The following is a 27101-nucleotide window of genomic DNA, read 5'->3' as shown; positions in this document are numbered from 1 at the left end:
AACTGTCAAAGGCGCTTGAGGAAGGAGGTAGTCAAGAATGGGTGACCTAGAAGGAAGGAAGGAATTTGAGGAGGAGGAACGAATTTCGAAAGCAGGAGCGCTGGAAACTTGTTCCTTTGTCCAGAGATACCTTCGGAGAGGTACCTTAGGTAGGTTAGATGTATGGGTAGGGCAGGATACCTTGTCTGTATTGAAGTAGGTTGGCAGTGAGGCTGGGTTGTAGAAAGTATGGTGATTTGTGGAGGAAGAAGAAGAAGGAGAAGAAGTTGAACGGAGAGAAGGGAAAGGCCTTTTTGTAGAACCCTTGAAGGATATTTCCAGCCTTTTGACTAGGAGGAAGGAGGCAGCATGTGGGTTTGGGAAGGAAGATATGGCAGCAAAATCATACGTGTGGTTGTATCTCGGTGGTGTTTGTACAGAGATGTGAGGTGTGTCAAGCATGGATATGTTGCAAACTTACCTGAGTTGAAAGTTGAAGTTGAGTGAAGTGTGTGGTTGTGATTGATTATTTGTTTGGGTAAGCAAGATGCGATTGCGATGTGAGTGTGTGTGGAGGAGAAGAAGAAGATCTGGAGGCTGGAGGGTTGAGAGGTGGGTTTATATAGCCTCCAGAGAGAGGGAGTGATCTAGAAATCGGCTGTGTGGCTCTGGAGAAGGAGCAGCAGCAGAAGCAGCAGGAAGGATCGATTGCCAGAGAGTGAGAGATATTAGGATCGAGGATATGGAGACTTCGCTTTAGGATGTCGGGAGGGTGCAAATAATGAGATCTTCAACCTTGGGCCGGGCATATATCAAAGTGAAATCATTCAAGTCACTATCGAAAACATCACGATGCTTCGCTCCTGCCAGGTGGACATCAAGGCGGTGAGAACGCCGGCATGAACGCCTTATTCACGACGCAGCGTGATAGCAGAATGGCATAGAATACACGGGTGATAATATTCAGCAAATGATGGAATTGGCATATGCCACTCAGTCTACGTACGTCGCCAATAATAAGCTACGGCATAGCTATGAACATCAGAGCCAGACTCGTAAATGATGCTACCATGTAATAACCATACCGAGATATTCCAGACACCGGAGATCAGGAGCCCAGTAGAGAACGCTCAAGGCTTCGAAGAAAATAACAAGGGCGCTAGACTCTCGGGCAATCCGCACGTTCATACGCAGTCTACAGTCAAAAGAGCGCAACATGTAGACCTCGAATTGACCGAATATTCGTGGCCTAGAAGGTGTCACCGACTCATTTTTTTTTCTAACAGAAGGCTCGACCGCGAGGCATGAGCTTACTCGTCTCATTCATGAATGCCGCCGCCTCATGATGATGATACCGAAAACAAAGAGACAGTCACGTTCAAAGCCTCCAGCATCCCATGTGTGAAACCACCCTGCTTTCCACCTATCACGAAGCTCATTAGTCGACCAGTGCTAGTGGCCGACATGACCTCCATGTCTCTGGTTGGTTGCCAGCCAGAGTCTCGCTTCATTATTCGATGAACATACTAGGAAGGTCCCTCTCCCGGGAGGGGTTTGCCAGCGCGTAATCGCCATGGGCGTCACCAGGACCGCCAGCTCCACAAAGTCTGGCTTACGACAAAGTTTACAAGCCGACATGAGGGCGACAGATCGATCCATGGACAACAGAATGTGCTTGTCAAGCTATGAGCCATCAGATTGTCTGTAGGTGATGGCATGCGCGATTGTGTCTACAAGCATGACTTATGTTCACAGGTCAAGAAAAGAGATGAATGAACACAAGCATCACTCAACAATCAGGGCCTAGCAACACGTTTATTCCAATAACATTCCTGTATTCAAAAGCGTATCCTCTAAGGAACATACAAAAAATGAGAAGGGACAACAGGAATAGTGATAGGACTAGTCATAAAAAGAGTAATAAGAAGAAGAACAGAGCTAGGGTGTTGAGTGGCAACCTACTTTACTAATATAAGGTGCTAAGATAGCTGAGATGTTTGTTTAACCCGAACTTCGCTTGCTGCTCACTATACGGTTGTTCTAGGGACGATAGATATCAGAGTGGAACCTTCATCACTGCTCTAGGGAAAGAATTATACGTAAAGGGTCTTGGACAAGCTGTTCTGGTCCAGTGGGCTTTGATTTGATTTCACAGTGTCGGGTTGGTGCCATCGGGTTTGAGCCATCTATCGCTTTCCTTACTGCGAGATTACTCCTTGACAAGGGCAACATACCTTGGGATGAGAACCCAAGCCTCAGACCTGTTGGAGGACGGTTATCCGGAGCTTCACACGGTAGTATTGCGCGTGTGTCTTGATCAAGGTATGTCACAAGTGCACAAGCGGGTGACCAAATAGGATGCCGGTCAACGTAGGAGGAGTCCCCTTCTTATAGCCCATACAGTTAGAGAAAGTGGCAAGTCGAAAGCAGATTTCTTTGAATTACTCAAGCGGCTAGCCAAGCAAACTAGATGAAACCTCAACGTGGCATCCCATGTAGCCGTCTGCCATTCATCCCCATCCCCCAAATCGGGTGGACTAGCCATCGAACGTGATGCCGTGGCGTATGCTTTTTGACGAAAAAAAAGTGTGTGCTACTTCTGTGAGCCGCACGAGTGAAGTATCCGCCGCCGCCGCCCTGAACGCCTCCAGTAATGCGGAGCCCCTTGAAGACTTTTTGTATTATACAGAACACTAATGTCGCAGACTTTGCGACCAATGTCCCTTTGAGGAACGTGAGAGAATCATTGCCCTCGAAATCATGAACTAAAGCTCAATATCAAAAGGAAGGTCCCAACACAGCGTGCTGGGCATTATCCCGACGTTTGATGAGCCACCAGATACCGACTAATGTAGTCGGCCGAGTCTGTGATAGACATCGAAATTAGGGCCAACCCCTTCGGAAACCAGCCCCTGAATCCAATCGTCAGCTCCAAGATCAATACTGATATTTGCCATATTGCTGTGCTGGTGCTTGGCTGTAGCTAGCAGGTGCCCAAGAAGCGCTCGCGTCAAACGAAGCCGCTGATGGATATTGCCCCTGCTGGGGCACGTCCTGTCGGTATGCAGAAGCGTCGACATGTCCGCCACTGGAGCCAGGTCGGAGGGGAGAGCTCCTGTATCCGGATGATGCCAGGCGCCTACCCGATCCTTCGTATGGACTGAGGGCTCTCTGGGGGGAGTTTCGTCCACCATTTCCGTACCCAGCGTAGTCACCAGATGCCTGTCGGCTGTGGGAAGGGGGTTGCATACCGTTGTTTTGTCGAGCGCCGAGCTCTTGTTGGGTTTTCCATGCGCTGTAATCAGGCACAGGGGTGTCGCGAATCAGGCCAACGAGATTAGGAGCGCTCAAGCGGAATGCGTTGGGCGAGTGAGCATAAGAGTGAGCCGGTGGTAGGATACCCAAGAGGAAAGTGATGTCTCGGGAAAGAGGCGCTCCTTGGTTGCGTCTTTGCTGGTCAAGACGACGGCCCGCGGCACCCTTAAGAGGGGATTCTCCCCTGGCGAGCTTTCGTGGCCTGTTGAGCTCTTCATAATCGTCGCCTGCAAAGGGTCTCTTTGGAGAGTTTGTAACGCCCATGTACTGTGGGCCCGGGCTGGCCGTCTGACGAACCGGCAAGGCCATTGGGGATTGCCGAACTGAGGTCGGCTGCTCGATGGTCGGAATCAGCATCTTTGGTCGCAGTTGAACAGCCGGCGAGATGATAAGGCGGTAGGCTATGGGGTCGAATGTGTCTACTGAGAAACGGTTTGCAAAGTGTGAAAGTCTGGGATCAGCGGGCCAGAGTTCCGACATGCGCTTCTCCAGCTCAGCAATGGAGGAGAGCTCTCCAAATTGCGATTCGTACTTGTGGAAGTATGAGTATAGTTGCTTCGCCTGGTCCTTCTTATCTTCTTTCTGTGTGAGGCGGTTGACGCAAGTCTCGAAGACAACACGGGCATCTATGCATGGATCAGTATGAATTCATTGGGTATGAAAGAAGGGGGAGCTCACTTGTTGTGTCACCCTTGGAGTGCAAGAACTTGAGGTACTCGAGCATGAAGCTAGCATCCTCGGGGAAAAGCTTTGCACCGCGGTCAAAGATCTTACCGCCGGCTGGGTCGTTGTAGATGAGAGCTTCCATCTTCGCAACGGCGATATAGACATCGCTGGTGAGCTGGCCACGACCTCGGGCCTCGATAAAGACTTGACGAAGACCCGAAGTCGTGTTGCCCTTGCCTTGTGTCCTCCTAGCAGCCCGACAAAGCGCAATCCACACGAACGAAATAGTGCGCTTGAGCATATCTGTCTGTACCGAGAATCCCTGCTTCACGGCGTTGATGCGCTCTTCCTTTCCAAGTTCACCGGGCTGATTGTCGCCATCGTTATCGTCATCGTTCCGCTCGATTGAGTCCTTGATGTTCGGGTCCTGGGCCGAAGCTTCTTCGATCTTACGAACCTCTTTTTCCTCCCGCTCCTTGAGCTTCTTGGACATGGCGTACAAAGTGTCGAGAACGAGGCTGTAGGGCTCCCTGATTGCCTTGGCGCGGGCAGCCTTGCTAGCATCATCGTCTCCGGCCGGGTAGGTCGTTTCCACACGGTCTCCATGTCTAAGCGCAAGCAATACACTTTCGGGATTGGCCTCGATGCCGTCTGTCAGAAAAGACAGGCCCAGCTCCTTGCCATCTTTTGCAATGTTGTTGGCAAAGCACCACTCTGCTGCGTCCACCCACATCTCGGGCCAGAAACGAAGAGCCATCAACGCTTGCCTATAGCAATACAGCACGCGAGTTTTGTAGGCTTCAGGCTCTTCGTCCAGGAGAACCAACGGATCCTCCTTCTCCCACTGAATCCACTTCTTCCAGATATCAACCTGCTCCATGAATTCCTGGTCACCATGGAAGCCGGGTGCAGGAGGCAGGCGAGGAAGCGAAGTTCGCGAGAGCCTGGGAATCAAGCGATCAAGCTGAGAATTTGCTGCCTTGGCTGTCATGTAGGCAGGCGAGCGTTTCTGGATGAATTGGCGGCCCTTACCGTGTTGTCAGCAATAGCAATCTACCGAAGAACAAGTAACTTACAGTCGTTTTGTTCAGGCTCATTTCGAACTGGTCGTAGTCCTTCCACAGGTCTGTAAGCGCAAACATGGGAACTGTGATGGCCCGATGGTAGGCCTTGCGCAACTGGTCCATCTTCTGCTGATCCTGCCAACCGCTGCCTCCAACCTGGCCTGGGCCACTCTTGATAAACTGGATGTAGTCCTTCCACAGTTGACCCGAGTCACGATCAATGCCAACAGAAGCAATCACAAAATCGTAGGACATGCTCAAGATTCGGCGAGACTCCCCGTTGGGATCGTTGTTTAAATCGTATCGTCTGCGGATGTAGTTGAGGTATACGGTCCAAAGCTTAACATTGGGCACATTGACCAAGGACCTGCTGAAAAGCGCTTCGGCGTCCTGGAAGCGGTTGGAGTCCAACTCGAGCTGTGCCCAGTCGGCCCAGATATCGGCCTAAATTTGCGTTAGCTTGAAACCTCGCTGTACACAAGCAGAATTCCACTTACAGCCTGGGGGAAAACCTGGAGGAATCGCTCATAGGCAGCGCGCAACTCATCCAACTGGTCATAGCGTCGATGCTCGGCGAACAATGCGAGCCACGCATCCATATCCCCTCTTGGATCCTCCTGCACGCGGTCCTCCAAGATGCCAAAAGTATCGTTCGGGTCTCTGCTGGAAACAGACTGCACTGCTGGAGGGGGTGGCGCCTGCGCCGTACTCGATGCCGCACTTGGCGCTCGCACGGGGACACCCTGGCTCGCCTGCTCTGGAGTGGCGCTCACTTGGCCTTGGACAGGAGTAGATGCAGAAGGGAAAGGAGGGTTTTGTGCAATGGGAGTCTGCGTGGCAGAAACAGCAGGAACAGCGTTCGATGCTGGAGTAGGCGCATCTTCCTCCTCGTCATCGGAGTCTCCCACTAGGAAACCTCCCTGTGTTTTGGGTTTGCCTGATTTCGACTTGATGGATGTGGAAGCGGTAGGAGTTGGGGTTGATTCGGCGGGGGGATTGGGCTCTGCGGTCTCTGGAACTGAAGTTATCGCGACCGACTCTGGGTCATATTCGCCAGCATCTTCTGAGTCACCATTCGCAGCTTGTTCAAGTGGGAAGGCAGGATCTTGACTTTGTTCGTCGCTATGCTGTATATCATTTGTTTCTTCATATCCATCTTCTCCCCAAGACGCACCCTCGAATTGTTGGTCGTTCTGCGGGACTTCGGGATCCATTGCGATGATGGGCGCTCCGAAGAATCTGTGTTGTAGTTTCTCGCAATGATCACAATACGAAGCTCTTAACTGAGAACCTCAATATCAATTGACTTCGCCGTGTGGCGCTTGTCGTGGTAGCTATGAGCTATCAGGTCGCCCTAGGCGCGAAGACACTGGGTATTCCGGGCGAGGAAGGCGTGTTCCGGCTCGTAGAAGATCGATAAACGGTCGCGAAAGAAAGTTTTGAAAGAGTCCAGTCGTTCGTAGTCGGCTATCGAAGGTCGCTGATGGCTGCGCGGGACAGTGAAGCCTGATGATGTTGGCTACCTGTAAGACGGAACGGGTCGCAAAATTGGAAGGTTGCAGCTTGTTGGCAATGTGAAAGATTGGAGGAAAGTAGACGCCGAAACCAGGCTAGCGTGGTTTGGCGGTGACCTGGCAAAAGTTCGGCTGAATCGAGCTCCGACGGATAAGACAATCTTATCGGATAAGGAGTGTCTGGCACCTGCCCGACTTCCACTTTGACCTAGGTACTCCGTACCTTACCTAGGTATGCATATTTCGGCGTTCAAGAAGATCAAAAACTTATGTCGGCCTCAATGTTTTGACTATACTGGCACATTCTAGCTACATAGGGTCTTTCCATCTAAGTGAAGTATCCGTCGGGTTAGGTAAAGTAGGTAAGGCAGGTAGAATAAGAATGAAAGGCATCAGCCATCTCCAAGCCTCGCTTTGTGTGGCTGGGAAGGTGGACAGGAACTTGACAGGCACACGGACGGGCGCGAGAGCCGAAAAGGGCTAGCCTTGACTTGAAGACCACTTTACGCGAAATTCGCGGTAAGGGGAAGGCAGGCGCGTCCCAGGCCCACGTCGTTGTCCCGTTGCAATTGACGAGCCGAGCCTTCTTCTTCCATCTCGCTCGCCGCAAAACAATCCCACCTTCTCAATACACCAACTCCACCCACCACTTCAGACCGACGTTCACGCAACGAATTTTTTCCCAGCTTTCCTTTGCTCGCAGTCGCGCAGATTTTCCCTCTACAACCATTACCACATACTCAACCAAGACTTCATCGCCCACCTTTCACGATGTCGATCGTCTCGCTTCTGGGCGTTAAGGTTCTGAACAACCCCGCCAAGTTCACGGACAAGTACGAGTTCGAGATCACCTTCGAGTGCTTGGAGTCCTTGGAGAAGGGTAAAGAATCCATTCGGAAGACAGCCATGATCTCACGTTTTTCTAATCAACTTTTAATCAGATCTCGAGTGGAAGTTGACCTACGTTGGTTCTGCGACTAGGTTAGTTCAACGTGGAATTTTTCACCACGTTCACCGCCATTCGCTGACAGCCAGACAACAGTGATCAGTACGACCAAGAGCTCGACAGTCTTCTCGTCGGGCCCGTTCCCGTCGGTGTCAACAAGTTCATCTTCGAGGCCGATGCGCCCAACACTTCCAGAATTCCCGACGCCGACATTCTGGGTGTCACTGTGATCCTCCTGACCTGCGCTTACGACGGTCGCGAGTTCGTTCGCGTTGGCTACTATGTCAACAATGAGTACGACTCTGAGGAGCTCAACGCCGAGCCCCCCTCCAAGCCCATCATCGAGCGAGTCAAGCGCAACGTTCTCGCTGAGAAGCCTCGTGTGACCCGCTTCGCGATCAAGTGGTACGTTTTCGTAGACATGAGGGGAAAACAAGAGGCGACAGAATAGTGGAGCTAACTGGGAGCCTTAGGGACAACGATGCCGCCGCCCCCGCCGAGTTTCCCCCTGAGCAGCCCGAGGCTGACCTCGTGCCTGACGAGGATGAGTACGGTGCTGAGGAGCGTGACGAGGAGGAAGAGGCCGAGGCTAGTGGTGCCAACGGCGAGAAGCCCGCCGGTGAGGATCTCGAGATGGCCGGTGTTGAGAACGGCGAGGGTGAGGCCGTTCCTGCGGAGGAGGACGAGATGTCGGATGACGGCAGTGTTGATATCGAGGGCGAGAGCGAGGACGAGCTGGAGGAGGAGGGCGAGGGCGAGGCTGAGGCTGCCGATGACGACGCCATGGACGTCGACACCGGTGACAAGCCCGTCGCTGTTGCCGGCAAGGCCTAGGAGGTCGCTACTCACTAGGTGACGCCTGTCGAGAGATGTTTTGACGCTTTTGCCCATACCCCCATTGTTTTGCCGACCCAGAAGTTATTCGACTAGAATTGCGCAGGATGGTGGTTTACACGAAGAATACGACCTGGATGATGATTGCATAAGGTACCCGAACTATTCAGTATAGATGATGTGGTTTGGAAAGGGACCAAGTGCAGAAGGGACTTGATCCTAGTAATTAGATGCAAAAGATACCTTTTCCTGTGTGCCTATTGGACCTCTTCCTGTTGACCTAGATGCGTGTCGAAGCGAGTAACCATTTTTCTACTTTCAAGGTTTGTAGTATTAGTTCCAACCCCGCGGCGGGAGAGGAAGAAAAAAAAAAGTGAATGCCAAGCTCCATGAAACGAATCCCGACGACACGATCTAGCGTTTTCTTCTGCATCATGCGACTGAGATTGAGACATTTTCAAACGGGCTTGCGAATTCCATTCTCTTCAGACCACACTAAGGCACCCCAGCAACCAGATGCCTCTCCCGCGCCCCTTGTCCACCCCCCCCCCCCCCCCCCCCCCCCCCCCCCCCCCCCTCTCCATGCTCCCCAGCACCCCTTTTCGCTCGCTATTTCTTCTCGTGCACCCCCCCACCTACCACGTGCCCCCCCCCCCCCCCCTTTCCCCCCCCCCCCCCCCCCCCGCCTCCTCAGGTTGGGTTTGAATAATTGCATCTTAACGCACGTGAATTCTCCTTGGCGGCATTCATCTGTCAGCAGCACAACGCCATTGACAACCGCCAAGGCAGCAGTCATCGCCAATCAACTTTCGACTACAACTCACACGATCACACGCCGTAGGCCGCGAAAAGCCGCTCCTAGTGGCCGGCGCCGGACGACACCCCATCGACAGCCCTGCTTTCTTGGTGATCGCTAATCGACTCCGACGACTCATGCTCAAAACTAACCTCACCTCGGTGACTCCTCCAGCTCCAACCCCACGTTGTATCTTCTTTACTCTGCCCCCCACCCCCCTTTCATTCGCTCCCTTTTTCCCGGCATGCATTCTCAAGTCCCGTCTCCCTGCGTCACACCACACATTCGGGGCGCACAGAGATGCATACGGGGAACACATCCGTACCCACCAATCCGGTCCAGTGGCCGAAAAGCTTGGGTTCGGTGATGTCGGCCGATGTTCGCACGCACGCACCCCCCGGACCCATGAAGTCACCTCGAGACGGGACTATCACTTGCCGGCCTTCATCTCTCCCGCGCACATGCTCGCACACACCGAAGACACCGCGCCGTACCTTTGAGTCCCTAGGCTCCGCAGCTCAGCCGCATTTGGGGTCGATCTTCTGGAGTGAGGGGAACGTCCTGGCTGCCTAGGCTAGTGATTGTGGTGTAGCTGGAGATTGCCGATGGCACAGTATCCTGATTTCGGATGTCTTGTCGGAGGTCCAGGGCAAGGCAGGCTGTGCATGTTAGTGAGTAGAAAAGGGCCGCTGTTCTAGGAGCGAGCTGCCCAGTTGATTCTCTTTTCTTGATTCATCATCTTTACATAGTCACCTGCTAAATCTTTCTTAAAATATACTTGATTTGACAGACTTGTTTTGGTCCCTGCTATGGCAACCCGGAGCCCTGAGGAGCTGCTCAAAGCAGTCGAGGCAAGCCACGACCAATACCTCCGTAACTTACGAAGTCTACATGACTCCCTGGCTAGTGCCGTGAGAGACAGATCAGATACCAAGACAACAAACAACGCTCGCCAGCCATCCCCCCTCCTACAACCTTCTCCAAGCCCCGTCCAGAGTCCAGGGCAGAGTCCACCGCTTTCATCGGAAGCAACCTTTCAGCCTGCTCTTCGCCGTGCCCGCCGCTCAACCTTTTCAGACCCTATCGAGAAGCGGACACTGTCCAGCGTCGTTGAGAGAAAGCACGTACCGGCCTCCATTCACTCTGAGCTAGACGTCGAGTATCTTCCCTTACTTGACATTGCAGGCCCTCGAAGTGTCAACAGTTCAGATGGGACCCTCACAAGCCCTCCCACGAAACTAGTTGAGCGCGTATCATGGACGGACAATCAACTGCTACGCCATCTCAAGTACACTGACTTCACCGGTGGCGCCGCTATTGCGCTCACCGATGTGATCAAACGGCAAGCCGACATTGACGAGGATGCGGTATTCGAGGAATTCGCTGCATATGAAAGCCAGGGGTACGTCAGTTCAACCTTTGAGCTGTACGATGTCGACAAGGAAGGGTCACCTAGACCCGTGGGCAAACACCCAGACCGCCGTCCTCGAGGCGCCGCAGCCGACGCAGCTCCAACTCCTACTCAGATCGTCGACGCCCCGACGGTGTGGAACGCCCTCAAAGAGATTCACGCCGATGGCCAGGCCGTAGGTCTCGTAACGATCCTACAAGAACCGTCAGCTCTCATGCTCGGCGCGCTACATATGACGATGCGCCCATACTTCGACATGACGGAGCTCCTCAACCATCTCATCACAGACCATGGGAACAACGGCAAGACGACGGCCCACGTCCATCGAGCCTTTGCGAAGGATGCTTCGCCCTCGCATCTCCGCCAGCGCAGCTTCTTCTTCGTTTTCAAGTACTACACAGTCGTAGGCGAGGGCCTCGAACCAGCTCCCTTTCAAAAGTACGATAAACGCCCCGCGGACCGCCGCTCAAAGGACCACATCGACATTGCAGAATGCAGCTCCATCCTCGCCCTCTCCCTCTCCGGCCCGCCACGCCAATCCGTGAAGCAGACCCGCCGCCGCGAGGGCCCGCAAGAAGGCTTCCTCTTCGACACGTTCGCGCCGTGGCACCTGCTTTCGATCCAGTCCTTCCCAGACGACGAACACACCCTCCGCGGCGGCGACGCCGAGGCGCACAAGAACTTCCCCTCGGGACCCTACGCCTTCCTGGACGCCCTGGTGACCGAGTACCGCGACGCGACGAAGCGCAACCTGGCCCTCCACGCCCGCATCGCGAAGCTCATCACCCCGCCGACGGACTTCATGTTCGACGCCCGCCTGCGCGACAAGCTCCTCTTCGAGGACAAGCACTTCACCTACATCCGGCGGTACTTTTGGGCCTACAACACGCTGGGCGTCGTCAACGAGGGCCTGCGCGCCATGCTGGCCGCCTACCGTGAGACGTTTCCCGACGACTTCTGGGAGGGGAGGCACCAGACGCTGTGGCCGCACCCGGCGCCGGAGAGCCCCGAGGGCGCGGCGTACCGCGACAAGATGGTGCTCCTGCGGTCCGACCTTGAGCGCGCGTGTCGGGACCTGGAGACGGTGCACGCCAAGAATGCGGCAACGCGCAAGGAGATTGAGAATCTGCGGGACCAGCTCTTCAGCGGGAGCTCCATCAAGGAGTCGAGGAGGGCAATCGAGCAGGGGGACAACATCAAGGTCCTGACGTTGGGGTCCATGGTGTTTTTGCCCCTGACCTTTGTGACTGTAAGTTGCAATTCCACCTACCTCTTATTTCTCCTCAACGTTCTTATACTGATACATCAAACCTCTTGCAGTCAGTCTTTGGTATAACAGAGTTTACAATCTCACCAGAGGACTGGAGATTCCCCGTGACAATGGTCTGCGTCTGCGTACCCTTCATCGTGGCTCTCATCCTCCTGCAGACGCGCGCGGGGTACTCGCTCGCGAGACACACCTTCGCCGCGCTCGCCTGGCCGTTTCGACTGTTCACGGACGCCGTTGCGGATGAGCAGTTTACCCCGGCCGCCGTCATCATGCCCACGACGGAGACGAGACCCAGGAGGAAGAGGCGGTTGACGGGCCGTCGACCCCCTCCGACACGTTCGCCGCGGCACCAGCAGCAACCGCCGCACCAGTACCAGCGTGACAATGATTTGGGGTTGATACAGTCTTTCATGGGGTGGTGGACGTGGGTGAGGAAGAATGGGATTCGCAGGAGCGGCGGTGAGCGTGGTGACGGTTCGGCGTTTGGAAATGTGTGAGGTGGTTTTTGATTTATTGAGCTTTCTATAGTTGTTAGATACCCCCTTTTTACGTTTCGAGACCGTCAATCTACTACATATAACAATACGAGAATTAGACGTGAAGGCTTGTTTCCTGAGTGCCAGCCCAGCCTCTCCAGAATGGTCGGACTCTGAGACCCGGCCAAGGACGAAGGCCTTTCTTTCTCCTTGCTCTACGCACATCTCTAACCAAAAGCTGGCTTCGACACATGCAAGAAGCTGGGCCACGTTTGGATTCGACACATCAATCACTGCTTCCCTTTTCCAACCGAGCAAAGCGAGTTTGGCCCGGCTTGAGCAGCCTCGTGTTCTCCGAGTATATCTGACATCACCCATAAAGCATGGCAACGATGAAGTCTTTCATCCTCGATCTGGACTTCCCGAAACCTGACTGCAACATTGAACCCCTCAAAGAAAACGTATCTCAAGCCCCGTCCCAGTCTCAGTGGAAACCTGATCCTCTATTCCGGTCAGAATGATTACGCCAGCACGCTTACCTGTCTCGACAGCTGACACGAATTGTCACAACATCACTTGCTCTACAGTAAAGTCTCTTGAAGAGGGTGACTTCCCTTACCCCCCATTGATACGCCAACCCGACCATGTTCTGGAAAAAAGATTTGAGTCGTATGGCTTTGATGGCCAAGGTCCCGATTTCTCACATCTCCACCTGCTCGGAACCTCGGGAATCATACCACGCTGAAAATGTCAAAGGCGAGAGATCTCATGACCACCCCCTGATGCCATCTTCCACGAGCAAAGGATGGAAACAAAACAACGAGAAACAAACAACATGTTCTTGAACAACAACAAAAAGGCAAGTAGGAGAAGGACCGGCGAGCAGGGATAACTGAACAGCTTCTTTGTCTCAGTCACCAGATCGCCAATCTTTGTACCCCGTCAAACAGCGTCACCTCGCCCGGTTGCTTGTTCCCTCAATGTCGCAAGTCCTTCCTCCATTCCGTTCTGTTCTCCCGTTTCGTCGTTTCCGTCATCTCGGTAACCTCTAGGAGGGGAGTCTTAGATACTTTGAAGGAGGCGAGGTCACATCCGTTTAGACCAGGGTCAACCTTTGCTTGCGCGACGTCTCTGTCTACTCTGGCGGGTTGAATCTAGTCCATTTGTACTATGTCTGGAAGACCAAAATGCCGCTGGCCACAAATTCACACGACACATTATTAGGGACGAGGGGCCGGAAACAGAATCTCTTCCTCCTCCTCCTCCTCCTCCTCCCTCTTTCCGCCCCTGTCAAAGCCTGGCTTGTCACCCGACTGAACCCATGTCGCCGATCAAGAGCCCCCCCCCCCCCCCAAGGCTCTAGGATTTTCTGCCACACGTAACAGAATTTCTGACCATCGTCATTTCGACATTCGCTATCTGCGACGAGCCTGAGCCTTCTTGAGATGTGAGCACTACGGATACTCCGTAAGCAGATTCGGATTCAGAGAGCAGCTTCCCCCCCCCCCCCCCACTCAGGCCATGTAAGCCAACCACTCCGAGTCCTCTTCTCCCGAGTCCTCGGAGGGGCCCCGCCGGGTCGGGGTGGGCTGACCGTTTGTGCACTAGGTTCGAGTACCCCGCCGCAGTAAATGGCGACCGGCCGAGGAGGCGTAAGAATTTATGGGTGCTGGAAAAGATCTACGATTGTTTCCCCCCTGGGTGCTCCACATGAAGTAGAAGAAGCCAGCCGTTGCTCTCAAAAAATGGCCGATATCCCTGCTCGCGCTTTGCTTCAGAGTTGTGGATCTCTCCTCCCAGCCACCCGTTTTTACAAGAGAGTTCATGATATACTATCCGTGCTGTACGGATACGGAAGCTTGCTTGTCAGTCCACTGTTGCGTGAGGGCTTCCTACTGAGCTACAGCCGAGCAGTCTGACGTACAACTCTCAGCCAGGCCTCGTCAAGAGATCTACGTTGGCGCAAGAAATGCGGCGACGTCGGCGGAGATTAAGGAAGGCCCCCTCCTACAGGGTTCTCCGGGGGTAGGGCGCGGGAAGTGACAGCTGTCGAAGAGAGCTTTGACGTCGGACGCCTGCAGATGGGTTTGCACACCGACAATGGCGGTTTCTGTGCTCCCGTACCCTGTACTCCTGTACCTCGAGGAGAGAGGGCGGGAATGCCGTGTAGCTGTGGCAGATCGTGACTGAAACATTTGTGATGGCGCTGTTCAACATGAGAAAGTCGTCTAGTTTCGTTTCTGTTGTGGACATGTCACCTGCCATTGAACAAGCGAGGCGACAGGCCGTGTAAGTTGAACCGAGTCGATGGATCATCAGGAAGCCTAGAATTAGGATCAGGACTCTCGGTAGTCGCAATCTCACCCATCAGGCCGCCAGCCAACGATACGAACTAGATAGCGAGTCAGTCCCATGAGCTTGTTTGAAGAGGCTAAACGAGACGAGTGAATCATGTGTCCCTTCTAGAGGATCGTGGTTTGATAAGTATGTCTATTCGTAGATCTAGCGGTTTGCAAGGCAGAGCGTAAAGAACGACTAACTGATGATCTTGCTAAGGATACGGGCTGTGTCCTTTTCATGAATCCGACCATCCCATGGAATAGTCGCCGATTGGGCGAAAATACTGCTAAATGGCTGCTGCGCTGTACTAGAATACGGGATGATCTCGATCTTGGACTGGATCTTGTATCGTGTGGGTGGTGCTTTGATGTTGTCCAGTTCATTTCTCGCATCGCACAGACAGCATCGCGGGAGGCAGATCCGCAAGGGCAGCCATGGCTTGGCGTAATTCGATTGGCTCATTAACGACGACAGAAGCACCTCGGGATCTGACACTGACAACTTGACAATGATAGACGTCGTTACCAGTTAAGCCATCCTGGTGTGGAATAGAGAGGCCCTTCCTCTCTAGCTATCACAATGGGGAAGGGGGCTAAAGGGGGAAATGATTTCCCAATATAGCAACACCATCGGATCAAAAGAAGGACGGTGGCCGTTGACATTGACCGGAGCCGGGCTGGAAAGTCAGCAAGAAATCCGAGCTACAGTCAATAGTGGAAATCTTGTTCCTTGCCTACCAGCCAAGAACGCTCTGCTCGTGACCATTTCAACCCAGCAGGGCTAGATTAGTAGAGACAAGCCCCTGATTTTGATGACAGCAACGGGGTCATGGACTGTGCATCGGAGGCTTCGAACGACGGTTCCTGCAGAAGGGTCCATCAATCTAGTTCGCAAGGAGAAACGTCGTGTACGTTTTCTGCGCGTCACGCACTTTATTGCTAGCAAAACTTGGCGCGCAGGCGGAGCGTCGAGAACAGCCCCGAACGACGGTGGATCAATGTTCCCATCCGTCGCGCGGCGTGTCTTGTCTTCGCTGTTCCTGGGACGAGCCAAGGTCTCTTTTGGACAAGGTCAGGAACAAGCCGAGCTGAAGCTAGGTATTGCCGGAACTCCCTAGAGGGGGCGATCCTCATGAAATCGCATCCTGTCCTCCCACGTGTCGCAGGCATGGGGAAATGAAGAGCATGGACCAGCTCAAGGCGGTGCAGACCTCAGTTCAGCCACAATCCCCCGCTGCTTTGGCAGCCTTTGTTCTATGCGGCGGATTCTGTGAGCTGCGTCTTTACATTCGACATGCTTGAAGGCAAGCCGCCCTGTAATGGCGTTGGCATCCGGTCCCAAGTCATTGTCAGGCCTGTCTGCACGCGGGCGGCTAAGACCCCTTTTCTGCTGACAGCGCGGCCAGGCGGCCGCGCCTGACCGACAGCGTCGAATCCGCGTCTGATGCGGCCAGATCTTGACGCAGACGTGCCACGGCGACTAGACTTTTGATTTGGAGGTTCGACGAGTCTAGTTGCGGGTATCTGTAGTTGAACTTACACAAGGGAGATGGCGACAGAATGCGTGTCGAAGAGGGTCGAAGGGCGCATACTTTCAAGAACGGACTTGCGCCCCTCGTAGACTCGCAGTTTGGTGACACAGAGAAGATCGGCAGCGAATCGGCAGTGAAGCGGTCTCACATCGACTAGACTAGGAGAGCACGGGATCCTTGGCGATGTACCGCTGGCGGGTTCAGCTGGATGATGAAAGGTTCCAGAAATCTGGCAACCGGTGTCAACTTTGAGACTTAGGCGCAGGCATTATGCTTCGCGAACAACAATCCCTTAATAACGCGTACGGGCCGCAGCGAGGGCCGTCGGGAGGCTCAGCGTCCCAAGGCCGGTACTGTGTATCCGTATGGGTTACTCAAGGGTATCGGAACTGCAGATATTTGAATTGATTTCCAGTTTTTGGTCAGGAAATTTATATCCCGTCCGATGATACAATGGACACCTGTACTCGTGTATATCGTTTGAAACCAAACAAGCCCGCTGAAGACATCGGATGTGATGAACGGATAGCGCGGTCGTAAAAGTTGATGATGACGAGTTGCTGTGTGGCTTGGAGCATCGCAGGGTTCAAGAGGTCCGTTCCACCCTCCAATGTCCGCGTCCGAAGCCGAAGAGAGGCGACAATCATGGGGAAACGGGGTCAGGGATACGGATTGAAGGATGTAGGAATTCCTGGATGGGCCGGGGACCACCGTAGCACGCGCCCGAGTCGATATCTTGTTTTTCTTTTTGGCTTCCCCTATTCCACATCCCGCTCAACCGCTCTCCGAACGGGCATGTGGGCCTTCTTGATGCGGTCAAGCGCGACCCTGCTCCTGAGATTGGTCCCTGTCGTTGTCTCTGGGGTGCAGACACTGACAATGTCAAATTCAAAAACGAAGTTGACAGAGGCACACCGGAGGGAAAAAGGAGGGGTGGTGCTCTCTGACATGCCACTCGTTTGTTGTTGACGATGGCGCCGATTTTTACGAGCACACGGGCCGCCGACAGGCTCATCAATGCTGATTTAGGTCGGGAAGCCGATCAAATCAGGTGTGCATGAACCTTCAAGTTGCGCTGTCACAAACGCAGACACTCCGAACGGTGAGCCAAGTTGGCGCAAGACGGTTACACTGCTTGTCTAGTGAAGGAGCCGTGAGGCTAAGAGTCGCGAGCGACTGACACGGTGTCATCTTGCTGTGCGTTTGACAGGCTGTCTCGATTTCGAATGCCTTTCTTCTTTCTGCAGCATTTGCAGACGCAGGACCGCAATGTGCAGCTGAAAAAAGCAGTGGTTTCAAGCCTGCCTGCGCCTCCTGGATGCATGAACGATGGGCGTCATGCCGGTTTCTGCTCCTGTCTGGTCGGTACTTTTCTCGAACAGAAAAGCACTAAGAATGATAGTAAGAGTATGACAGGGACGATTCGCAACCTCGGTCCTTGGATCTGGCCCACTCAGCTCCGATGTTATTTGTTTTGCGGTTCGTCCATCCGTTCTTTTAAAAGAAAGGAAGCCATATGCCCGGCGTCGTCCAGTGCGGTGTGGCATCCCGAGTCTGTAGGCAGTGGTTCCATCAGGCTTCTAGAGTTCGTTGCGAGGAAACCTATTTTAGTCTTTCCTTCTTTCTTGATCACGAATATGGCAGGTCTCGGTCGGAAAGGTAGATGCTTAGATGGATGCGAAGGGCGAGCAAGAAGCCGAAGCTGAACGGGTCAAGGCCAGTCCGTTCCGCATGTCTAGGATGACTATGTGAGAATATGTTGCAGGTGCCGCCACCAACAATGCAGCCAGCGTTGGTGGATGATCCTGACACTACCAGAGATGGAGACGGTGTCTGGTGAGGGTTCGTTAGGTTTCTGGAACCCGATTCTTCTTCTTGTACGTAGGTTTCCCCAGTCCACCCGGCGGCTAGGTAAGTTGAGCTGTAAGGCAAAGTATCACAGGGGATGCAAGGCAAGGTAGGCGGTCCCTCGCTTTGGAATCGAGCGAAACGGTACCTCGACGTGGTCCGTAGACAGGGCTTGTTCACCCCTTTTCCAACCCAAAGATAGGAAGTTGCAGTTGCAGGCATCTGCAGTCATATTCGGCCCAATTTGTTCCTGCATTTGCATCGAGACTGGACGCACGATGAGGCAAGCTGGTAGAGTCGGCACAGCTCGGCGAGTCTGATGGGAAGCAGCGCGCACGGGATAGTCTGTTCGTTAGAGATGATGCGCGACCAATTGAATAGACGATTGACAACGAATGACTAGTCAGGTCTCGAGCGGCTTGTGAAGGAGATTTCGAGCTCAACTGAGCTGGATGGAGCGAACCCAAGCGAATGGGATATCCAGGCTGCCTGGAACTCCCGCAGCTGTGGCAGCTCACGCAAATTCGAAGGTGTAAACGTGTAAGGGCGAATCTTCGTGGACCTTGGGGTTCGAAGTGGTGTGTAGATATCTGACCCGATGGCCAAGAGTCCGAGGCGACGGGGATTGGTGTGTAGCGGCAAGAGGCGAGCAGTCTCAAATGGGGCGAGTACGTACATGATCGATGATTTGTAGCGTCGGTATTTCATCACTGCGGTATCTTGCTCGAGGACGAAAGTCCAAAACGACATTTGAGCGTAATCTGTAGATGCTAGACAGAGGTGAACTTCGGTACGTACTGCGGCGAACGCTCTACGGCTACCTACCTACGCTGCGATATACCTAACCGCAGTTCTATCTGGTGAGGAAGATATGTGGTAAAAGGTAGGCAGGTGCATTTCATCCTCAACTTCCAGGTTAGAAATCGTGAGGATACGTACCTCTACTTGATATCACGGAAGGTGTCAAGGTGAGTTGAGGACAGGTCGAGGAAGGGGTGACTGTGGGATGACCCCCGCCACTTCCATCGTCAGCCCAAGGATTGAACTGAACTTGGGTGCTTGGGAAGGGAAGGCTCACGGCTCACGCAAGTGCGCGCAGGCGCAGGCAGGTGCAGGTGCGGCAACCATCTTTGGAGGAGAGAAGGAAGCGATGGAACCCCTGCAGAATTCTCAAACAGATTTCTGGCGTTACAGCGAAGCGGGAGTCGCGGGACCAGTCATCGTCGTCCCATCCCACACTTTGATTTTTTTTCTGTCTGTTTCCAAGGTTCTTGTTGGTGGGGTCGCGTTCTTGTTCACATCTGCTTCGGGAGGTGATGGTCCTTTATTTTCTGTATCGTGTATCATGTATCATGTATCCGTACGGATAATACAGATACCTCCATTGTCAAGTTCCTGATCAACCGACCCATGGAGATTTGTTTTGTTGAATTTCCAGTTAGCAGAAGATGGGCGGGCATGAGAAACACTGCAATATGCCCACGTTACACGCCCGTAGTATCCAGTCTCACCACAAGAGACAATTGCTCCAGATTTGGATTTTCGAAGCGACTTACATGAACTCTGACAGATTGCCACTTGTACCTATCCTTTCTCCAGACAAGCAGCGATAAATACTCACCCTCCGTACTGCTTCGCATCTTGTAACCTTTCCCCCTGAGCCTGGGTAGCCTCCTTTCTCCTGTTCAGAAGACCGCTGTGATCTCCAAACGTCTTGATGTCATGATACAGACGTGTAATCAAACTGGCAATTCCGAGAACTCTCTAGGTAGGGAGTCTAAGGTAGGTTGTGTCCTGCTGGACCCGTCGCCCGTTGCATGTTGCGCGTTGCTAGTTGGGCAGCAGAGCAAAAGTTGTAACTTCCATTATCGCTTGGTTCGGTTGGTACGCCCGCTGGCGGACTCGGCGAGGCTCCATTGGGCTTTGATGATTTCCCTGCTACCTTACTGGAGTTGGTAGGTCGCCGGCGACTGAGTGCCCGTTTGTACTCTGGGATGTCGCGCTTTCCTAGGTGTCTTTGCCTTAAACAACCATGTACTCCGGTACGTATCTACCTTAGGTAGTTTCTGCCCGCTCGCCCACTTCGCCTGAAGCCAGGAACCGCTCCGCATCGCGCGCACGAGGCAAGGGGTCCGTTCCCCACCCTCCATTCTTAGCGACCCCATCTCCTCCCTCATCCCAAGGTGGTGGTGGTGAGCGAGTGTATGTACCTTCTTAAGTACCGACTGGCTCTCTGTCACTCTCATACGATACGTAGGCTTACATAGTAGGTTGTTGGAGGCAGTCGTTCATGCTCACATTTCATCCCACTCTCATACGTATCGGTAGGTACACGTACCACACCACAAACTCACTCTCACTCTCATCAACTCTCACTCGGACACACGTAGCTCGCGCTTATGAATTTAGCAGTCTGTTCGCGCACATCAATCTCTTATGGCACTCAACGCGCTTTTCGCGTCTTCCTCTTCAAGACTATTCAATAATACCCATTACGTACGGATACCTCACCTTCATCCCACTTACCTAGGAAGGAATACGTACCGAACAGAACCAGGGACTCCCCCGTCCTCATCGTCCCGGATCAGGTCCAACTTTCACGTTCAGGCAGACCGGCCGCTCTGCTCTCGTTCCCACGAGCCATCAGTGGTCACGCATCACACCCCCATCCATCCTTTCCATCCATCCACTTTGCTCATCCAACCTTGACCCTCCAATAAAGCCAATCCCACCGTTTTGTGCAACCTCTCCGCTGCACCTACGGCCAGTCTACCTGTTCAATTACGAGTCTGAGTACGTATCCATATGAATACCTTAGGTTGCCTAGGTACGCAGTGTGGCAGTCGAGTGAACTCTGGCTGTCTCTCATCGCACCCGCAACAAGCCTGGCAGATGGCGGCAATGGAGGGCAATAAGGTACAGATACCGATGCTCGTTGATCGCTCACTCGGTGTCCGTGCCATGTGCCTTGTGCCTGTCCATCTGCTGGCCCTAAGTGATCCATGCCCCTTTATTCGCGACCCATCCTATCCATCCGTACCTTAATCTCTCCGTATGCACCGCGGCGACCAACTGTACGTACCCTTTACCTGGATATGGCCAGGACCTGAGGACACAGCCTTTTTTTTTTGCTCTCACGCTCTCTGCCCTCTCTGACCGTGGTCCCCTCTTCCTCCTCTGCCTCATTCTCTCTGGCACCCCTCCCCCCCCCCCCCCCCGTCCGTCAGACTCTTGTCCAACTTTGCTGCTTGTCCCTCCTTTTGCACGTTCTGAACCGCTGCCCTACGCAGTCCTACCTCGCTGTACTCTGTGGACCATCCCCTCCTTTCTACTTGAGCGACAAGGCCTATCTATCTCTCTGTGTCCCCCCAAAGAGAATTGGCCCCCGGTCCTCATTCCACCCACACGGAACCGCCATACACACACATTCATACACACTCAACCTCTCACACTACTCTTCTTCTTCTACTCAACTCTGCTCTGCTTTTTCAACCCTATCCCTCTCGCTCCTTTCTTTGCTTCTTGCAAACAGCAGTGAGAAACCTCTGCCATCCCGCAGCGTTGCGCCCCAGCGAAAACATATCCCAAACGAACGGGCTCATCACGTTTCTCAACCAGACGCACCAAACCAAGCACAACCCTTTCCCCCCCCGATTATCTGACTGGATCTGGAACCTCGCCGCTCCTAGGCTCGATTTTAATTTGATCACCGCTGTCCACACATTTGCGGCCGCGCCTGCCAAAGCTAAAACAGCGCCCTTATTTGTCGCGCCGCCCTATCAGCTGGGCCAAAAGCAATATCCATCGGCCTGCCCCCCGACGAAGCTTCCGCTCGAAACACCACAAAAAACCAACACCACATTCTCGAAGTCTGCCATCTTGGGTTCTTTGACACCGACTGAAATCACTTCGCAGCCTCTTGTGCACTCAACTCAATCATTGTCTCGAGGCGTTCGCTGGACGACATCCCAATTGTGCCCGCACACACACCAATATACACTCACTAATCCACCATTCAATCACACTCTAACCGACCCAGTTCCCGCACGACACGCACGACTCGATTCCACCCAGTTTCCCGCTGCAGTTCCCCTCCCAAAAACTGCCACGCCCCCTCCACCACCTCTTCGCAGTCACGCTCACGAACCGTTCTTCCTTTTCGAGTCGCAAGGGCCTGGCAACGATAGCTGCATCCTTGGATCAATCGGAAGAACTCCTCCCTCTCACGCTGGATTCCAAGAGTCGCTTTCCTAATCGCCAACCTCGCAGCTGCACCGCAACATCGCCGTTCAGCCACCCACCGATCCACCAGCGTCGGCCGTCGTAACCTCTTCGTAGGCGACGTCGAGACCCCGTTCATTCAAGGGGTTCTCTTAGGCGACCTGCCTACTTCGCGCAAACATCACCTGAGGCCATCGCCAACATGTCCGTCATGCTTCAAACACCATCTCGAGCTTCTACCGCCTCCTCCTCCTCCTTCCAACCCCTTTCCCGCCAAAACACCATGTCTTCTTACGATGGATCGCGGTCCGCCCGCCAATCCAAGCGTTACTCCATGTCCGCGCTGTACATGTCCATGTCAGCGAACGAGACTGATCTGGAGATTGAGGATGACTTGGCCAAAGGTAAGCTCTGCAACCTCCGCAGTTTTCTTGCCCTTTTGCCCTACTGACGATGGATTTTACAGCCCAGAAGATTCTCAGAGAGCTCAAGTCCAAGATCTCTTCGCAGTCCAAAAAGAACTTCGTCCTCGAAAAGGATGTACGATATCTTGATTCACGAATCGCCCTCCTCATCCAGAACCGAATGGCTCTTGAGGAACAGAACGAAGTCGCGAGCCACTTGGAAGACGCGACGGATATGCAAGAAGGCGCCTTTCCTAACGACGACAAGACGCAAAAGTATGGCAACTTGATGTTCTTGTTGCAATCCGAGCCGAGGCATATCGCGCATCTCTGCCGTCTGGTGTCAATGTCGGAAATCGACTCTCTGCTGCAGACGGTCATGTTCACCATCTACGGAAACCAATACGAGAGTCGCGAAGAACATCTGCTCTTGACTATGTTTCAGGTTTGTGACCCGTGACTAAACTGCGCGATGTCGCAAGCTGACTCTTGACCCATTAGTCTGTTCTGACCTACCAATTCGACAATACCCCCGAATATTCTTCGCTTCTGCGTGCGAACACCCCCGTCTCGAGAATGATGACCACGTATACGCGGAGAGGACCAGGACAGAGCTTTCTCAAGTCAGTTCTCGCTGATAGAATCAACAGTCTGATCGAGTTGAAGGATCTCGACCTGGAGATCAACCCCCTCAAGGTCTACGAGCGCATGATTGAGCAAATTGAGGAGGACACTGGCAGTCTGCCTGCATCGCTTCCCAAGGGCGTTACTGCTGAGCAGGCTGCGGAGAACCCCCAAGTTCAAGCCATCATCGAGCCACGTCTTACGATGCTCACCGAGATTGCTAATGGCTTCTTGACAACCATCATTGACGGACTCGACGAAGCGCCGTACGGTATTCGGTGGATTTGCAAACAGATTCGCAGCTTGACGAAGCGCAAGTACCCTGATGCCAATGATCAGGTTATTTGCACTCTTATCGGCGGATTCTTCTTCTTGCGGTTCATCAACCCGGCCATCGTGACACCAAAGTCATACATGCTCATTGACGGTCAGCCGGCTGATCGCCCGAGAAGAACGCTGACTTTGATTGCAAAGATGCTACAAAACCTTGCTAACAAGCCCTCCTACGCCAAGGAGCCATACATGGCAAAGCTGCAGCCCTTCATCTACCAGAACAAGGAGCGTATCAACAAATTCATGCTTGACTTGTGTGAAGTTGGCGACTTTTATGAGAGCTTGGAAATGGATAACTACGTCGCACTCTCGAAGAAGGATTTGGAACTGTCCATCACCCTGAACGAAATCTATGCCATGCATGGCCTGATCGAGAAGCACAACGGAGAGCTCTGCAAGGATGACAACTCGCACTTGGGCATCATCATGTCCGAGCTAGGAGGCGCGCCCCCACAGGTTCCTCGCAAGGAGAACCGCGCCATCAACCTCCCCCTCTTTAGCCGATGGGAAACAGCGATCGACGACTTGACAGCGGCGCTCGACATCACGCAAGAGGAAGTGTACTTTATGGAAGCCAAGTCCGTCTTTGTGCAAATCATGCGATCGATCCCATCCAACAGCAGCGTCGCACGAAGACCTCTGCGACTCGAGCGGATTGCCGACGCCGCAGCTACGAGCCGAAACGACGCCGTCATGGTCCGTAAAGGTATCAGAGCGATGGAGCTGCTCTCACAGCTGCAGGAACTGAAAGTCATTGATAAGAGCGATCAATTCGGCCTGCTGCGTGACGAAGTCGAGCAGGAACTGCAACACCTTGGATCGCTCAAGGACGGAGTCATTCAAGAGACTGGCAAATTGGAAGAAGTCTACAAGACCATTCGCGACCACAACAACTATCTCGTTGGCCAATTGGAGACGTACAAGAGCTACCTGCACAACGTGCGTTCGCAAAGCGAGGGAACCAAGCGCAAGCAGCAGAAGCAACAGGTCCTCGGGCCTTACAAATTCACTCACCAGCAGCTGGAGAAGGAGGGTGTTATTCAAAAGAGCAACGTCCCGGACAACCGGAGGGCCAATATTTACTTCAACTTTACCAGCCCTCTGCCGGGAACCTTTGTTATCTCTCTCCACTACAAGGGTACGTTACCTCGATTGGCCATTGCGCAACTTTTACTGACTCTTGTACAGGACGCAACCGCGGTCTTCTTGAACTGGATCTCAAGCTTGACGACCTGCTTGAGATGCAGAAAGACGGCCAGGACGACCTAGATCTGGAGTACGTCCAGTTCAACGTCACCAAGGTTCTCACTTTGTTGAACAAGCGATTTGCGAGAAAGAAGGGGTGGTAAACGCCACCACTTGAACTCTCAAATCTCAACTGTACAACTTTTCCTCCCAGAGATACCCTCGACTGGCTTTTCTTCGAATTAGGCGTTCTCGGCATCTCTTTGAATCCTGATACCACGACGTTTTCGTCTTCATCGTCGCACCGCCTCCGATTTCCATCCTCGCAACCGTCTGCATCAATGCGTTGCCAGCTTCCCACCCTTATGAACGCCTCCTTGCTACGGCCGCCCTTAATTCATTTCTCGACCATCTCGTTCATCCATACGCATACCGGCGTTATTATACCTGTCTCTTTCGTATTCGCCTAGATCTGTGTCTGCGTGCTCAACACTATGAGCAGCTTTCTCTGGACTGGGTCACGTACAAGATTATCACCGTGGATATATGGGAACTTGGTTTTTGTCCGGCCTTGCGCGCCACATCATATCGGCGAATAGGCGGTACGGCTTGGAGTCTTCTTTTTTTACACCCGCTCGATATACCTGCTACGTCATTTTTAATTCTCTTGTTCGGCGGCCGGCACCAGGAAATTCATGGTTCATGCTGCCTTTTGCAACGTTGCTTGTCCTTTTTTTGGTCCTCATTTGTCTCTTTTCGATCCACACGTCCTGATGCGCAACGACGGCGCAAGTTGTATTCGGCTGGTCCGGCGACTCTCTTGGTTTTATGTCCTGTCCCCCTTTGCACTTCATGTCTGAAATGATACGGTAGAGAAGATGGACGAGAAAGAAATGGAATGAAGGTAGATGATTCTCTCAAAACTTGGTCTCTCTCCGTGATGACGTAGAGTGATATGTTTCCCTTGTGAAAATTTGTCGATGATGAGGTGACGATCTCGTACGAGGGGAAGAATTGACTTCCGCGATCAAGGTTTGGAAAAGGGGGTGTAGGATGGGGGTCACTTTAATTTGAGCGACGATTTGACAGTTCGTCGCCCCTGTGTCTTGTCTCGATTTTCTGCTCTGTTTCTGTTCCTACAACGAAGGTTTCTATTGACTTTCTGAGTTTCTCTTCACAGATAGACCGCGTTCGTTGCAAAAGCAGAAGTCTCGTGTCTCTCTGCTATGGCTTTGAGTTTTCGAATCGGGTATACTTCATCCGATGACTTTTGTCATCCGAGATGGGATGGATTGGTAGGTGAGTACAGTAACGGTTGAGGCGGAGGAGGGGGGAAGGGGGGATGACATGAGCCTGTCTGCCACGTTGTCCTGTGGTCGCACTGCGCCTTTGCGTTTGAGTTGTTTGGTTGTGTTTCGAGTTTTGGTGGTGTCGAGGGCGTTGGTATAGGGGCGGTGGTATATATAACCGAAGTGTGTGTGTCTTGTGTTTGAGAGGTCTTGGTTGTATGGTAGGGTGAGGAGGGGTGCCGGGTATGGTTTGCCGGGCCCTTGGGTCTGTCTTGCTGGTTGTGCTTTTTCTAGGTTGGGAGGGAAAGTCAGGTAGGGTGTGCTGTCTATAGGGGAAGGGGAGGGGAGGGGGAGGAGGGGGTATGGAAAGGTGACGATGGTTTTCTTTGGTCGATTGGGTTTGGTTGGCGTGTTACAGCCTTGGGGAGAGGGGGTGGTGGTGTTCGGGGGCGGCGGTGGTTGAGTTGGTGAGATGAGATGAGGCTGAGGTCGGAAAATTTGGTGAGCTTTTGTTGAGTTGGGTGAACGAGTTTGCTTGTGAAGGGGACTGGAGATGGGGGAAGAGTGGGTGGCTTCTCTTACATTGTGAATGGCGAAGATTGTGACAAGGAGGTTGCGTGTGTTCAATGAGTTGAATGAGCTCGAGCTCAAGGGCAAGGGCGTCTTTGGAAACATGAGGGGTTATAGTGGGCTCTGGAAAATGAGAGCTGCGTTGCTGAAGATGAGCTGGTCACTGGCTTAGAGGTGTCATGATATTAGGCATGGACGATGAGATTCCGGCTCAGGATTTCGGGATGTGCAGGTGGCGGACTGCTTCTGGTCTCACGAGTACATTCACGATGGAGCATCAGATGACGTCGGAAGTGAAGTGGACCTCACGGAAGATGTCAAAATAGTGAGCGAGGTTTGACGAATTCTCACCAGGACGGCGTCAAGTTGAAGTCAGAATCTGTACATTTGGATGCTGGCTTGAGAGTGAGAGCTTGGAGGGTCAGTGAGATGTCCTCGGGTTAGTTATGCTACTATTTTGACACATGTGCCGTTGGTAAACTCAA

General features: G+C 53.1%; 5 protein-coding genes across 5 annotated transcripts; 3 read left to right on the top strand and 2 right to left on the bottom strand.

The window, feature by feature from the left end:
* Positions 1–2916: 2916 nt before the first annotated feature.
* Positions 2917–6238, bottom strand: CCOS01_07572 (mRNA 3'-end-processing protein RNA14; the record flags this gene model as incomplete). The annotated part of the gene is made up of 4 exons (XM_060455736.1): positions 2917–3920; positions 3973–4987; positions 5037–5468; positions 5522–6238. 4 exons carry the CDS (start codon positions 6236–6238, stop codon positions 2917–2919), a joined length of 3168 nt encoding a protein of 1055 aa, XP_060313628.1.
* Positions 6239–7309: 1071 nt separating this feature from the next.
* On the top strand, positions 7310–8318 carry CCOS01_07571 (ASF1 like histone chaperone; the record flags this gene model as incomplete). Its single annotated transcript, XM_060455735.1, has 4 exons — positions 7310–7418; positions 7480–7519; positions 7581–7889; positions 7958–8318. The coding sequence occupies 4 exons, from the start codon at positions 7310–7312 to the stop codon at positions 8316–8318; spliced, it is 819 nt and encodes a 272-aa protein (XP_060313627.1).
* Positions 8319–9923: 1605 nt separating this feature from the next.
* CCOS01_07570 (uncharacterized protein) lies at positions 9924–12292 on the top strand (the record flags this gene model as incomplete). The annotated part of the gene is made up of 2 exons (XM_060455734.1): positions 9924–11774; positions 11846–12292. 2 exons carry the CDS (start codon positions 9924–9926, stop codon positions 12290–12292), a joined length of 2298 nt encoding a protein of 765 aa, XP_060313626.1.
* A 3691-nt stretch (positions 12293–15983) lies between these two features.
* CCOS01_07569 (uncharacterized protein) lies at positions 15984–16789 on the bottom strand (the record flags this gene model as incomplete). Its single annotated transcript, XM_060455733.1, has 4 exons — positions 15984–16095; positions 16151–16346; positions 16449–16495; positions 16650–16789. 4 exons carry the CDS (start codon positions 16787–16789, stop codon positions 15984–15986), a joined length of 495 nt encoding a protein of 164 aa, XP_060313625.1.
* A 5624-nt stretch (positions 16790–22413) lies between these two features.
* On the top strand, positions 22414–24921 carry CCOS01_07568 (GTPase-activator protein for Ras-like GTPase; the record flags this gene model as incomplete). Its single annotated transcript, XM_060455732.1, has 4 exons — positions 22414–22615; positions 22678–23060; positions 23117–24710; positions 24761–24921. 4 exons carry the CDS (start codon positions 22414–22416, stop codon positions 24919–24921), a joined length of 2340 nt encoding a protein of 779 aa, XP_060313624.1.
* Positions 24922–27101: the final 2180 nt, after the last annotated feature.

The sequence above is a fragment of the Colletotrichum costaricense genome (assembly GCF_030867565.1).
Source record: "Colletotrichum costaricense strain IMI 309622 chromosome Unknown Scaffold_7.1, whole genome shotgun sequence".
In the NCBI taxonomy this organism is placed as follows: Eukaryota; Fungi; Ascomycota; class Sordariomycetes; order Glomerellales; family Glomerellaceae; genus Colletotrichum; species Colletotrichum costaricense.
Note: the sequence above shows the minus strand (reverse complement) of the source record. Positions and strands in the feature narration are given on the sequence as shown.